General features: G+C 48.3%; 5 protein-coding genes across 5 annotated transcripts; 3 read left to right on the plus strand and 2 right to left on the minus strand.

Moving 5' to 3' along the window:
- Positions 1-597: 597 nt before the first annotated feature.
- On the plus strand, positions 598-5525 carry VTN00DRAFT_3111 (uncharacterized protein; the record flags this gene model as incomplete). Its single annotated transcript, XM_069429393.1, has 7 exons — positions 598-813; positions 880-1374; positions 1428-2104; positions 2173-2242; positions 3689-3741; positions 3801-4092; positions 5463-5525. The coding sequence occupies 7 exons, from the start codon at positions 598-600 to the stop codon at positions 5523-5525; spliced, it is 1866 nt and encodes a 621-aa protein (XP_069283104.1).
- A 739-nt stretch (positions 5526-6264) lies between these two features.
- On the minus strand, positions 6265-7436 carry VTN00DRAFT_3112 (uncharacterized protein; the record flags this gene model as incomplete). The annotated part of the gene is made up of 5 exons (XM_069429394.1): positions 6265-6472; positions 6572-6668; positions 6728-7043; positions 7113-7351; positions 7418-7436. The coding sequence occupies 5 exons, from the start codon at positions 7434-7436 to the stop codon at positions 6265-6267; spliced, it is 879 nt and encodes a 292-aa protein (XP_069283105.1).
- Positions 7437-8033: 597 nt separating this feature from the next.
- VTN00DRAFT_3113 (uncharacterized protein) lies at positions 8034-8528 on the plus strand (the record flags this gene model as incomplete). Its single annotated transcript, XM_069429395.1, has 3 exons — positions 8034-8178; positions 8238-8287; positions 8355-8528. The coding sequence occupies 3 exons, from the start codon at positions 8034-8036 to the stop codon at positions 8526-8528; spliced, it is 369 nt and encodes a 122-aa protein (XP_069283106.1).
- Positions 8529-9032: 504 nt separating this feature from the next.
- Positions 9033-10316, minus strand: VTN00DRAFT_3114 (uncharacterized protein; the record flags this gene model as incomplete). The annotated part of the gene is made up of 1 exon (XM_069429396.1): positions 9033-10316. The coding sequence occupies one exon, from the start codon at positions 10314-10316 to the stop codon at positions 9033-9035; it is 1284 nt and encodes a 427-aa protein (XP_069283107.1).
- Positions 10317-12732: 2416 nt separating this feature from the next.
- VTN00DRAFT_3115 (uncharacterized protein) lies at positions 12733-14869 on the plus strand (the record flags this gene model as incomplete). Its single annotated transcript, XM_069429397.1, has 8 exons — positions 12733-13432; positions 13503-13546; positions 13607-13806; positions 13887-13926; positions 13991-14115; positions 14191-14386; positions 14462-14771; positions 14835-14869. 8 exons carry the CDS (start codon positions 12733-12735, stop codon positions 14867-14869), a joined length of 1650 nt encoding a protein of 549 aa, XP_069283108.1.
- Between the last annotated feature and the right edge of the window lie 234 nt (positions 14870-15103).

Genomic DNA, 15103 nt, shown 5'->3' on the forward strand with positions numbered 1-15103 from the left:
CTGGCGGCAACAGATGTGCTTTAGGTATACTCTAAGGCATAAAAATGATCCTCGTATGGAGACATCTATACTTGGCTTCTGTGGAGAATGTCTGGGATTAACCGAGAACTCCCTAAATTGAGAAATATGCACGCAAGAAACCACAAGCGACGGCCAACCCAGACAGCCGTCGTATTGTCCCGTGTGCATATTCCGCCAATTATGGAGCATCGGTGCTAATTATGTCTCTCTTTTGTTTTGGACAGACGCGTCGCTCGCCGTCTTTTGCAGATCTCTGCTCATAATCCCCCACAGCCTCCCCACACGGCCTTGGAGACCTCGGGGTAATGATGCATGAGATGTGTAGGACTAGTGCCAAGTTCATAAAGACGTACTAATGTGTCTCAATGAAAAAGTAGTCTTAGTCCACCTATCTTCGGACTTTTGCCGAATTCCCTCGATTCTTTGGTTATTTTCTTGCAATGATATATGGAGCCTGGATGCTCTGCGATTAATACATTGGTCTCATTCAACGCCTGGCGCGTCTTTCTATTATTTATTTTTACTTCTATTTAGACCTAGTCATTGGCTATAACGCTGGTGATGTCCATGCATAATATGCAATCTTCTCCCGCTCTTATTGGAACGAGAAACGATAATGAGTCCATTGAGAAAGATGAGCTTGCATCCCATGCTACTCGTGTTGAAACGGATAAGGAAGCTGGTCTCTCCCAGCAGCATCGAGAGTACCTTCTCCGGAGGCACGGTACCCTAGATCTCGATCCTATTCCAGGTTTAGGAGACGCCGACCCATACAACTGGCCAACTTGGAAGGTTCTCTGCGACTCATGTTGAAGCCCTTCTCGAAGACCATTACTGAACTATTTGATTCTGTCGCAGAAGACCTCAAACCTTGTCCTTGTCGCCTTCCACGCGTGCATGGCCACCTTCACTTCGGGATCTATTATCCCAGCCTACGAGAACATTGCTCAAGACCTTGGAGTTACCCTGCAGCAGGCCACCTATCTCACATCTCTCCAGATTGCAATTCTCGGCGGTGCCCCTCTACTCTGGAAACCCCTATCGAATCGATTCGGGCGTCGTCCCATCTTCCTCTTATCAACAATCTGTAGTCTAGTCGGTAACGTTGGCTGCGCAAAAAGCCCAGATTATGCCTCTATGGCTGCATGCAGAGCCCTGGTGGCCTTCTTTATCTCCCCCGCTGCCGCCATTGGAAGTGCCGTTGTGACGGAGACATTTTTCAAGAAAGAGAGAGGTCGATACATGGGCATCTGGACAGTAATGGTCACCCTTGGCGTTCCGATCGGTCCTTTGATCTTCGGGTTTGTCACATACCATGTTGGCTATCGGTGGATCTATTTGATACTAGCCATGGTAATGTCTTAGCTTCCTCTGATTGTTTTCGGAGCTGACATTGTCCTTTAAAGATAAACGGCGCACAATTTATTCTATACATCTTCCTTGGTCCCGAGACGCGCTACCTTGGAAGTGGAATTGAACACGATGTTTCGACTTTCAAGCAAGAGTATCTATCCGTGAGGCGTGTCGACCCAACGCCACTTACATTACGGGAGTTCGTTCAGCCTCTTGCCCTAGGCAGGCATCCCTCCGTTCTTATCCCTTCGATTGCCTATGCCATGGTCTTTCTTTTCGGTAGCATTTTAGTAACTGTGGAGATACCTCAATTGTTTCAGCTAAAGTTTGGCCTCAACACCCAGCAGCTTGGATTACAGTTCCTTGGTGTGATTATTGGGTCAATATTAGGTGAACAGATAGGCGGCTCATCGTCAGACTATTGGATGAATCGGCGTGCGCGACGAATACATACGAGACCTGAACCAGAATTCCGGCTCTGGCTCAGCTACGGTGGTTTTCTCCTGACCATAGTTGGAATCATTGTGTTTTTAGTCCGCACTGAGCAGGCGCGGCAAGGCCATTGGGAGATAACCCCTCTCGTTGGCGTCACAATTGCTGCGTTCGGCAATCAGGTCGTTACAACTGTCTTGATCACCTACGCTATCGATTGCCATCCGGAGGTGTCCGCCAGTGTCGGTGTCTTCGTGACGTTCGTCCGTCAGATCTGGGGCTTTATCGGTCCATTCTGGTAAGAAACGAACCCACATAGTCGTGTATGGAAGGTATGTATGTACATGGTTTTGCTAAACCTATCAGGTTCCCATCTGTGTTCGACAACGTCGGTATCGCAGCCAGCTCGGGTATCACAACAGCCCTCCTCATCTGTGTAAGCGTTGTCCCGACCATTTTGCTCCACTGGCAGAGACAGAAGTGGCGAGTCGCAAGGGAAAAAGTAAATTTTGTCCCGGAGGTTGTGTAATGGAATGCAAAATATCCATCCCCGATGCGCGTTTACTATCTTCCCATGAAGTAAGTGTATGCGGATGACACTTGATCTTTTTGTTTTTTTGTTGATTTACTTATTTTTGCTTGCTTCTTTGGAAAATAGCAAGTTTGTCTGAGATGCGGAGATTATCATATTGGCCAAATGGCTAGCTGTTAGTGTCTTTGAACGGCGCCAATACCCAGGCCACCAATAAAAGATGTCACTGGTAACGGCGTCTACCACGAATTAGGTCGGGGTTGTTAGTGATGACGAGTCGCACATCGGTACTATCACGTCGGATATGTCCCATTTCCTGGCCCTGCATGGACGATTGGCGAACGGTAAGCGGGAAATTTCCGATAATGCGACGTTGGTCGTGACATTTAGGTCTGGTCCATCGGTCAAGGGTATATATCGGCGTTCGTTGGGTTCATTAATGGAGAGAAAGGCGAGCTCATGGTGAGTCGCTCGGAAGTGTATCTGCATTCGGATTCGTACCAGGAGTCAGTCAAAATGGAAATGCTCGATTGTGCAACGGGTGAAGTGTTAATGTCGAGTAAGATTGGAAGGACTGGGAGAAGGAATTGTTGGTGCGCTCCAGAGCCGTGGCGGAGCTGTACTGGGATGCATACTGGTCCGAAAATAGAAAACCTCCCACGTCTGGTATCTCATCTCAAGATAGTATGAGTGGCCGTAACTTCATGATGCTGTAGTAAGGCTCAAGAAGCTCAATGTTTTGTTCGAACAATATGACGCCAAAAAGCGCACTTAAGGGTCTTGGATGCAGGCTCAGAATTTGCATGATGTTCCGAAGCGACCAAAACCTGCTCCTGCCACATTTGATCCTTGTACCATGACACATGGTGTCCTCAGCACCGTCAATTCTGTGTCTCCCAGTGTGAAGAGTCAGAAGTTAGCAAGACCTTTTTCCTTCTTTCGCCAAACTCGAACTTTATCGATTATATGCTACCATTTGATCTCCTTTTGCTGTGCCCTGTGTTCACCAGGGAGGTCCTGCTATGCTGCGGGGTCGAGTAGCTACCTATTTAGCCGCCGTCAGCCTTGCCCAAGTCTTCTAATCTCAACTAACTGTCATTCCTGAGTTTTGGGCATACTGGGGGGCACCTCATCTCACCTATACGCTCGCTTATACCTGGTACTGTATTTAGCATGTTTTCGGGTCGGAGTTCGAGGACCTTCCTGCATAGTGGCGTGTATATAAGCCAACTAGATCAGGTATGAATATTACTACTTCTCCTACTACTATCACTCTTGAGCTTTCATTGAACAAAAAAAAGGCAACGCTACCAATTTGTTTCTCGGGATTGGTACCTTACAATTCAACAGATTCCCTCTGCGCCCATGTTTGCTACTTCGTCGAAGCAAGCCATGATTCCGCCGTAAGATGTCCTCATTCGTTTTAAAAGTATAACTCACCATGCTGATGCATCAATCACAGATCACCAGAGATTATCTGGGAACAAGCAGTGAGGAAGCTGAGCGACGAAGACAAGGAAAACATCTACTTCGGCCGCTCTGACCATCGAGGGGTTCTAGAAGACCTAGTCAAGCTCGTTAATAACCGGAAGCAACTATGCATGGGAAAGCAATGGAAGTGGACGAAGGGAGAGAAAGTGATTGTTATACACGATCAACTTGAAAAGATCATGGCATGGATTGAGCGGTTCAAACGAATCAGGGATGCTGTTGTCCAGTCTGATCCGGTCCACGCAGCGCTCCCGTGGATCGGTGTACGCTTTCTCCTGCAGGTAAATCCGAGACTTACTAGCTATATATCTACGCGTCATCTCCAGTCTTTTTCTAACTTCATTGCACTGCAACAAGTTCGGTGCAATGGTGGAAGGGTTGGAGAATATATCCAATTTGATTTCTCGTTACGCTATATTCGAACGAATATATTTGAAAGAGGATCGACAAGGGGAGGTAACGACTGCACTAAAAAAAGCATTACTCGAGGTTTATACTGCAGTACTCAGATACCTTTCAAAAGCGAGGCGATATTTTGAGAAGAGCACGACAAGTCCGTGGCCTTGTTCTTCTCTCTCTCTCTTTTTTTTTTTTTTTTTTTTTTCTCAATCGCGTGATGCAGAGGATGGCCTTGTGGCACCTTCTTTCAGAGCTTGGTCAGCAAAAGCAACACAAATATCCGAGAAGCGGCGGCAATCCGACAATCCACTTCAGTTGGAGGACCGTCTGCTTCTCAGATTCAACCATGTTTCTGGATCACCTCCGACACCATTATTTTTGGCTTCTGCTTTTGACCTACTTCCTATCATCTCCGACTTCGGTGTCCCAGAGAACGCTGGCTGTGATCAGGAAAACACAGGCTGCAGTACTCCTTTGCGCATTGCGGATTTCAAAATACGGCCACAATACAGCTGCTACTTCAAAAGGGGGCCGATACAAACTATCAAAAAGGAAATATATGGCCACCATTACTATACGTTGCAGGTTTAAGACCAGAGAATGAATACAACATAAAACTGCTACTTGACCACGTGGCTGATCCGAATTACCACGATAGACATAGATTTACACCGCTGCTATACGCTACAAGATCTGGGAATGAAGCCACCGTAAGGCTGCTGCCTGAAAAGGGAGCCAATCCAAATTGCGTCCAGAACAAGGGATGGGCACCACTACTATACGCTACTAGCAGAGGGCGTGGAGTCATTGCAAGGCTACTTCTTGATCACGGAGCAGACCCTGTCCGTTTAAAAAAATCTTCTCAAAGGGCGCCGTTGCATTATGCTGCAGAATGCGGACACGAAGGAATTGTCCAATTACTGCTTGACAATGGTGTCAATATAAACCAGCGGAGTGGATATGGGGAAACGGCACTCATGTTTGCTGTATTAGGAGGGCATGAAGGCATGGCTAGATTTTTACTTGACAAGGGAGCCGATCCAAACTGTGAAAATCAAATCGGGAAAACAGCGCTTTCATCTGCTGTGAGGAAAGGGAATAAGGCCATTGTGAGATTACTTCTTGAGAGAGGAGCCAATCCAGGGAGCCTGGATATATCTCCTTTTCTGCATGATACTGCCGGTTCCGACCATGACAGCTCGGACGTCAGGCAGGAAGCACGATGAGTATATAGTTGGTCGCGTTGGAAGACGAAGCCGAGGCTAGCAAGAAGTGGCATGAGTATGGTACACCATAATTTTGTGTCAAATTAATTTCATGGTCGACGAAAGAGGATATCTACACTGCTGAATCATATCTTTCGGCAACCCCCTCCCCCACCTTATCATAGTGCCTGGGTACCCTCCAAGAGATTCAAAAATCACATGTTTTCAGAATAGCAATCCGCCAAGACAGATAGCAGGGGAGGGAGTGACGAAGAATATGGTGGCCTACTGTATTATTCTGTTATGAAAGGATGGAACGACACCGAGACCGAGACTGTGAGGCGTGGAAGTCGTGGGGAATGTGGGGTTAGTGGGACGTTGTGGGGATCCCACGCCGCATGGAGATCACAACCGGTTACAACAATGTCGCCGAAACAGGAAACGTACCAAGGTTAATGACCTGTTTTGCTACTGGATCCAGAGCCTAGCCATCATATTTGGGTTCGAACAACACTAAACGTGGGCGACTACGGGGACGTTCTGCGGGAGGTTGGGAAGACTGCATTTCGTAATAGTTGTTTTGACCGCTCAGGTTTTGGGGCATGTTAATCTGAAAGTCTTCCAATCCTAACTGGTCCGATCATTTAAGATGTGCAGAGATGTTCATAGAATTTGTATACCTCCCTATATGCGAATTCTGCGAGAAAAACATTATAGAACTCTAGTCCAAAACGGAAAGTAAAATTGAAACTTGGACAGGACATAGACTTGGAATATCTATACTATAAATAGCTATACTGACCTCCATGTCTAGATACAATGTCTACAATATCACTCCTCATTCTCAAACCTCGTAATCAACGTCCCAACATGTGGGAGTAGCTCGACCGCAAACTCATCTCCTGCCTTCAAGAACTCCTTCGGGTTCCTTGCGGCCCCAACCCCTGGAGGAGTCCCTGTCAAGATGACGGTCCCAGTCGGCAAAGTCGTTCCCTGTGAGAGAAAGCTTACAAGCTGGGGGACGTCGAAGATCATATCTCTGGTACGGCAGTTGTTAGCTTCGCTGTGGTAGGGTACTCCAGTATATGTACCGGAGATAGATAGATAGATCGCTAGCTATATGTAGCACAGCACTTACCCTAACCCGCAATCCTGCATGACCTTTCCATTCTTAAGACCTCGGATATGGAGCTTCGACAACTCCGGAATTAGCGATGTCGATACTATCACCGGCCCTATATACAAATCAGCACTATCCCAACCACTGTAATCAAAGATGAGACGGCAAACATACCCAACGGACACGACCCATCAAACCCCTTCGAAAAGCACCACTGGCTCTGCGCCATCTGGGACGTGCGGCTAGAGATGTCGTTCGCGGCTGTGTATCCCAGGACGTAGTCCAGCGCGTCCTCCTCAGCGACGTTCTTCGCGTCGCGGCCGATGATGATCGCCAACTCGGACTCGTAATCGCCCGTGCCGTCACGCTGGGTGATCTTTGGCAGGATGGAGGGTGCGGGCCACGGGTCTGCGAGGGATGTTGCCGGCTTGAGGAACAGAGGGGGGACGGTTGGGAGGGCGAGGCTCATTTCTTTTGCGTGGGAGACGTACTATGGGATTTCACACTTTAGAATCAGGTCTATTTCCAGGAAAGGAGTGATGGAAAATGTCTGACTTACATTCAACCCGATACATCTGATAGAACCCACTTCGCTGGCTGCCAGAGGCGACAGCAGCCTTTCCACGGTCTCGACCCTCTCCGTCTTCTCGCCCGGCGCGCATACCGAGGATCCGGAGAAGACCTGCACAGTGACCTCACGTCCCTCGTAGACAGCTAGACCGACGTCAAGAGACGTGTCGACGGGCCCCCCGATCAGGACAGCATTCGGATCCGATTTTGGAATAAAACGGACGAGGCCTGAGTTTTATGTCAGATTTTTACATACGTATACTCTGTCAGACTTGGCATATTTGGAGGACTCACGCGTGAATGAAGCAGACATTGTAGACGATTATGACTTTATCCTATCACTGTTTCTGTAGCGTGCGGGGTTGTAGAAAAAGAAGCACCGTTGAACCAGTATAAAACCATACAGTTTCGCAATAGTTAAACTCTTTTCTGTAAATTATGTACTCCCTAAGAACCTTGGAATGCAAGTGCAGCATACGGCATACTGTACCTCGTCACGATCTCCCCGCTCCCCACTCTATCGGCTCCTCCCCGAATGCCGGTGTCGGCACGAATGTGGGAGGCCAACGTCCACGCATACGATGCAGGTTAATCTGCATTTAGTTATAGCTTGCAGCAATGACTGTTGGTCGAGCCTACGTGGCGGGAGAGAGCATATCCGCAGCCTGTCGAGCGAACGTCGGTCCCACGCTGAACCCGGTGCCGTGTGGGGAAGTAAAGATGACTCCCGACTCTACCGAAAGTATATGTATGGTGTTAGGTAGTTGTTTACAGGCCATAAAACTAGAGAATACACCATTTGACATCGCATCTTGATATCAGAGAGCTTTATTTGATTCTGCTTGTCGAACTTCACTTACAGACCACCATCGCGATAACGCAGCAAGTGTGATATATATATATACACACCATGTCAGACACGACCACGACACCCAAAGGACCCTTCCGGCTCGTCACCGTCAACACGGCGCCCGAGCGAGCATTTCGACTAATCGGTCGAGTAACCGAGGCGCTTAGGGATAAATACACCATCATCCACGCTGCAAATTGCGAGAGTGAGAGCCGTCCTTTATTCATAAACGTGGGGTCTTGTTAATATATATATACTTTATAGAAATTGAAGAAGTCGAACCCAAGGTCAAGGAAATCCAACCGGATCTGCTGGTAAGTTGAAAGCACTCTTAATAATGGAAGTTTTCACATACGGCTGACACGACCACAACGAAAATAGTTCTGCGCATCAATGTGGACGGCCGAGCAAGCGGCTGAGATTCAATCGATAGCTAGGACACTAAGGCCAGGCATCAAGACGCACGCTATCCCGCACGGTCTGCAAGTGGAGAAGGGACCAGACGCGATCGTTGAGTATCTGGTGGAAAAGGTGCCGCCGCTGCTGGATAGTTGAGCCATATAGAGTTGATGGAAAGCAAAATTGGTGCAATATGCGAGAATAAAACTGGAACAATGCTGGCATTATTTCCAAGACCGTTGCCTTCATATCTTATCGGCATGATTCTGCCGTTTAGATTTACTGATTCGGACACACGAGCTTACATGCAAGGTGTTATCAAGTTAGGCTGGAAATAAACCTACGAAAGAGCACCATTTTAGCAACTACTGACTACAAATCAAAGATCTTTGAGATTTATCTAGAAGATCAGTTTAAACACCATATGGGAGTGGAAGAATGCTGAATTAAAGGTATTAATACCGTACAGTACATGAAAAGGTGCTGCCTCCCACAGCCGACTGTACACAAGACAAGGCTAACATCCAATTTACGAGCTACCAGGGCCCCAGAACCAGCTGTAGGCTTTGTAGTGGCTTCGACATCAGTCCTCAGCAGTCTCCCATGTAATAATCACCGCATGCCATGAGGCCTTTTCCTCTGAGTTGAACATATGAAAGCTCAACAACCACAAGAATCTCCTGCGTGCGATGTTGCCGATTCATCGTGGGAACTAGCAATTGAACCCCCAACAGCAACCGTAAGAATCAATGGGTTAGGATCATAGACAGCTCCAGACTGATCAACACCGCCTGTGGGCCGAACGTCATCATATGGGAACCCGTATCCGCGTCCATCAAGAGTAGTAGCATGACATATCCTCGCATAGTGATTCGTAATGGGGTGCCGGTAGTACTCAGACACGACATCGTTGTCCGGCTGGGCAGTGCTCAGCAAGAGAGTCGATCGATTGAAGGCTGCCGCCAGTCGTGCAGTCACGTTATTCATTGTTATGTTGTCGGTCTGTTTGAATGAACCGGTGCTGCAGCTGAATATATCTGCCGTTGATGGTCGCGAAAATGACCCGACTCCATCGAATTTCAAAAGGTTGTCGGAAACCTTGCCGATAACCGTGCCATAGGATGTCTGGGTATCAATGTGTAGAGGATTACTGCTGTATTTGGACCATACTTGGTCAACATAGTGTTGATAGTAGCCTGCGAACAAAGACTTGTTCACGGCAATGGCCGTATCTGGACTTAGTGCCCTCAGATTGCGTCCGTTGGCAGTGACAATGAGCTTGTCCCAACCGGCTCCATCTTTCTCATTCTGAGCAACTAAGCTGGAGCAGATGGTGTCTATGCCGTTGGCAGGCAGTCCGGCAGCGTGTTGATCAACACCAGATGTGTTTGTGAGGGCCAGAGAAATTGGGATGCTGACAAAGTCAACATAGGAAATGGTGGCATACAGCTGCTTGCTGTCGAACGTGAATTCACAAAAGTCCCAACAAACGTTGTAATTCGGGTGGGACGGGTTCAAAACGGAAGGTTCGACAAGTTCTGGTCCAGGATTCAAGAAGAACTCCAACTTGCCGTCTCGCGAGAACCAGATTCTACCGCCCGCCAAGTGTGGTATGGTGATTATGATGGTCTTTCCTGGGGCCCCAAGAGGGAAGGTACAATCCACACTGAGAGGGGAGAGGGTAGAAGATGGAGATTGAGGATAATAGGCGGTTTTCCCATCAGATCGGAGAAGGAAAAGGGCATTATTATTGCTGATGGCAAGCCCGGTAACATAGGCATAGACGGAGTGTGACGATGTCTGGTTCTGGAGGGCGATGGTCAGCGTGGAGGGAGTGGCAGTTGCAGTGGCGTCTCCATCAGCACCTGAGCAGGGCTTGATAGCAGGACTGGCTAGAATGCTTGAGGTCTTTTGAATATTAAGCACGTCTTCCAGAGTGGTCATTGTGGGAGGTATAAACGGAGAGATGTTTTGAAGCAATAGAAGTGTGCACAGTAATAGTTACGATTCAAACTTGACGATCTGGAAGGAGCTACCGATACGAACTTGAATCTAGCCTCTGTTTAGTAGGCCGTGAGTAAAGTAGCATATAACTCGTTTGTATTCGAGGAAATTGTGAGTTCCCATGACCAGTCTCTGTCGACATCTCGGCCTCTATATAAAGGTGAGTCAATTCAGGAGCAGTGAAGACGCCGATAGCGGTTTACTAATATCTATTCACTTGCATATGGAAAGGTTGAGTATGTATGAGTACTTGGGGAAGAAGTGAATTGTATGCTTTTTTGAGAAGCATTGTCCGCTTACCTAACATCAGATATGCAGATTAAAGCTACCATTAGATTGGCATTCGGGACCCTTTGATAGTCAAGAGGCAATATAGATAAGAGATATTAATTAGCTCTCTGGCAAGCATTGTCAGCATGAAACTGTCCTACAGAACTTATTCCCATCTACTCCGCTGGAATCACTCGTGGACCTCTCACGGGAGGGTCTGTTTTCACTTTTAACTGAGAGAGCTTCCACAGTCACCAAGATCTTCAGTCTTCGGCGGGTCATCTCCGCTCCTGCTAAAAGGAAAACCCACGCTAGAAGTCCAGACGCGTGGCAACACTTTACAACATGTCCTACACGTACACAACACCGGCGGAGTCGAAGTAGATAATATTCCAAATGAAATAATAAAAACAGGGTACTTTGCTGAACATCCATACCGCTTCAGATGGGCAAGTCCAGTACCCACAACCACTTTTCCGAGGAGGGATACAGAGACATGTAGCAGGTTATACAGACTCCTTTGGCATTGACTGCAGGAACACCAACTAGAAATTAACAACTTCCTAGAAATGGCATCCAAAAAAGCTCACACCCTCTGCCCGCTCTCAATGGGATGGGGGGAAGTGCTACAAAAACCCCGCCTTGCTTTTGGCGGGCAGGGCTTTTCTATCCTGAGGGTCACCCCACCCTCAGGATTTCAACCCGGAATGTTTCTCCCGCACAGAAGGTCAGGTGCAAGCGCCTTGCCTTACTGAATGAGGTAGGAATGGGATGTTGGCTGTCGGGGGTCCTCCTGTCATGTGGGTGACGCGTCTGTAGTAACATGTGAAACCACCCTTGGAGCTCACAGAAAGGCAAAGGTCATTCATTCCGGCTAAAGCCTTTATTTTCCTTTATTTTAGAACTAGCACTTGCTCCGGCTGATAGTGATTGTCAAGAGCTATAATGTTCGAGCTTTGTTAAGTATTCTTTCTTCCGTCCTTCTCCAGCAACACATTTCCAAACCAGGTCATATTAGACGACACTCCTCTGCGAAAAGAGGTATATCCCATTCCTCCCAATTGAAATAGCTTTGAAGTCATATAGCTTACGCATCTGGTTGTACAGAACTCGAAAAGGGCATGCTTACATGGCTAGCATATGAGGATGCTCTGCGTCTGCACTGGGCCCATTATCAGCTCTTCAACCTTTCTTCACCTGTGATCTTTTCAATTGCTCTCGTCAGCTACTTTAGTAATGTGTTCAACTATCCTATTCTAGAGATGTGACAAAGTGCTCAACCTCAGGACAACCTCACCAATTGCAGGCGGAATAATACGAAACACTGAGGGACAAATCATCTATGTAAGTAAATACTGTAATATTATTAAATTATCCAGACTTAATACTAACTAAAGAGGGATACGGGTGGGGAAAAGATAACATGGGTCAGTACTAGAAGGTAGTATATAAATCACTAGCGGTAATATCACATGACACACCAAAGACCTCGTAATTAGTGGAGAATTAACTACTACCTGTTACTATTTCTCATCCAGATCAAATGCCAAATTGGCAGCATTTACTACATATGGAAATTTATTTAACTTTCTGAGGTCAATCTTTCCACAAATCCAGTCTGCACTATTTCGAATCCTTGCTTTCCCCGGATTTCTTCCTGCATAACTCGCGGCAGCAGGACATGGCTTCTCCGGTATATCGTGGTTACATTTACTCCTCTGTGCTACCATAAGCTAACATATCCAAAATAGGTCTTTCTAGGACCTAATATGGTTCTAGACCTGGGCAAATTGGATTGATTTATCCGCGCCGCACAGACTCCATAGGCGGATTTGATCATACGATTTCTGCATTTCTCCGATCAGTTTTCCCCGGTGTATTGCGTGTCATGTTTTCGAATATTAATTTTGCGGGGTATGTCGTCTTCCCTTCTAGTCTGTACGACGTACCTGATGCTATATAAGAGATCGATATCTGGGGTATGGATGGACACAGATCATCTTCGTCTGGAACAGATCTCTGCGAGATATACACTCATATTTCTATTGAAAACAGAACAATAGCAATTGGCTTTAACACATTCACCATGCTTTCCAATATTGTCTTCCTCCTGGGAGCTGCTCTGACAGCCGCCCAAGCAGTCCCACCCGCGGGCACCGTCATCACGCAGTGCTCGCGGCCCGGGGTCATGGCCCTGACATTCGACGACGGGCCATACATCTATGAGCAACAGCTTGTCCAACGGCTCAACGCAGCTGGCGCCAAAGCGACCTTCTTCGTCACAGGGACTCTGTACAACTGCATCTACAGCCAAGCGGAAGCGCTACGTTTCACTTTCGCGTCCGGGCACCAGATCAGCTCGCACACCTGGACGCACCCAGATCTATCCACACTGACTGCAGAGCAGATCCGTAACGAGATGCTGCCTGTGGAGCAGGCCCTGGAGATGATCCTAGGCGTGCGGCCGACGTACATGCGGCCGCCGTTTGGATCTGTGGGGGGCGTGGCCGTCCCCACGCTGCGGGATCTGGGATACCGCATTGTGATCTGGGATATTGACTCAGGCGATTGGGCCGGTTTGTCGCCCGCCGACAGCGAGGCACGCATCGTCAATGCAGGAACGAGCGGCAACGGGCATATCATCCTCATGCACGAACCCCTGCCGTCGACCGTCAACGAGCTTGTCCCGTGGGCGCTGAACTACGCACAGAGCAACAATCTGACACTCGTGACTGTGGCAGAGTGCCTGGGTGATCCGGTTGGCCCGTACATCCCCAATGCAACCGGTATGTGCTGATTTGAATCTATATATCCTAAAGCGGTAATATGGGTTTATCCACTGACACGCTGACTAAGCCTCCCGCTCCGATCTCCCCATCACGTGCTCTCCCACTCCCTCGGTCTGAGATCATCGGCGGTGACGACAGCGACGATCTCAGGTCTTCGAAGAAAATAGGTAGGCCGATATTATGCGACTGTTCACGCCATTGAGAACTCTCTCGACCCGCCGGGCGTTTTCAACGTCCCGAGCGCTCCGCCTCGAGCTTTCGTACCAGGTCTTTGAGCCCGATGCCAAAGCCAAAGCCGGCCCGGAGGGTAATCCGATCGTATTCCTCCATGGCCTGTTCGGCTCCAAAACGAACAACCGGAGCATCAGTAAGTACGTTTTTGATCTCCCACTGGAACCTGTGGCATATACGTCTATACATGTATATAACATTCAACCTAACACCACAACAGGGTTCTTGCACGTGATCTGAACTGTCAGATCTTCACAGTGGTCTGTTTACCATTGACAAGCGGGTTATGATATATAGCGGAGTAGCTCATATATGACTGAACAGGACCTCCGCAACCATGGCCTCTCACCCCACGCCACAGAACACAACTACACCGTGATGGCCGAGGACGTGGAGAAATTCATCGACACGCATAAAATCCACCGGCCAGTCCTGATTGGGCATTCCATGTATACCCCCTATCTACTTAACCATCCGAAGTACTAGATAAAGGGTTAGAGAGAGCTCCTCTGACAAAATGAAAGGGGCGCCAAAACCGTCATGACAGTCGCCCTACGTAATCCAGACCTCGTCTCCGCCCTGATCCCCGTCGACAACTCCCCCATCAATGCTCCCCTCCGGAGCGACTTCGCCAAGTACGTCCGGGGCATGAAGGCCATCGAAGAGGCAAAGGTGTCGAAGCAGAGCGATGCGGACAAAATTCTCCAAGAATATGAACCGGTAAACCAGACCAATCCCTATCCCCTTTTCCAAAGAGAAAAACCAAACATACAAAACTAACACAAAACAACCAAGGCCCTCCCCGTCCGCCAATTCCTCCTCACCAACCTGATCCGCCACCGGGACCACGAGTCGAGGCTCGTCTTCCGCGTCCCGCTCTCGACGCTGGCCAACTCGCTCGACGCCATGGCCGACTTCCCGTACCGCGCGGAGACGGACGACGTGCAGTACGACGGACCGACGCTCTTCATCCGCGGCACGCGGAGCCGCTACGTCCCCGACGAATCGGTGCCCGCGATCAAGAAGTTCTTCCCGCGGGCACGGATCGAGGACGTTGAGGCGGGGCATTGGCTCATTTCGGAGAATCCGGAGGCGTTTAGGAAAGGTATGTTCAAAAACATCCAACATATGCATTAACTTAAGCAAAGACTAACAATTTATTATCTAGCCGTCATTAACTTCTTGCGAGAGGATGTCGCGTAGGTACATATCTACACAGTATCATATCCAAAGAAGTTATGTGGCAAGGGGGGGGGGAGCGGCCAATGTATAATTTGCATGTAATATAACCCCTAATAGATCCTATAGAGGTTTGAAATAGACGGAGAACATAGGGCCACCAGAATGTTATTTACATTTTACACACCTAGGCTCCTAGCCATGGCATTCATCAGTACCCCGCATCTCGCCCAGCCTATAAAGGCAGATAAATAGATA

The sequence above is a fragment of the Thermoascus crustaceus genome, assembly GCF_041956765.1.
Source record: "Thermoascus crustaceus strain CBS 181.67 unplaced genomic scaffold VTN00scaffold_12, whole genome shotgun sequence".
Lineage (NCBI taxonomy): Eukaryota > Fungi > Ascomycota > Eurotiomycetes > Eurotiales > Thermoascaceae > Thermoascus > Thermoascus crustaceus.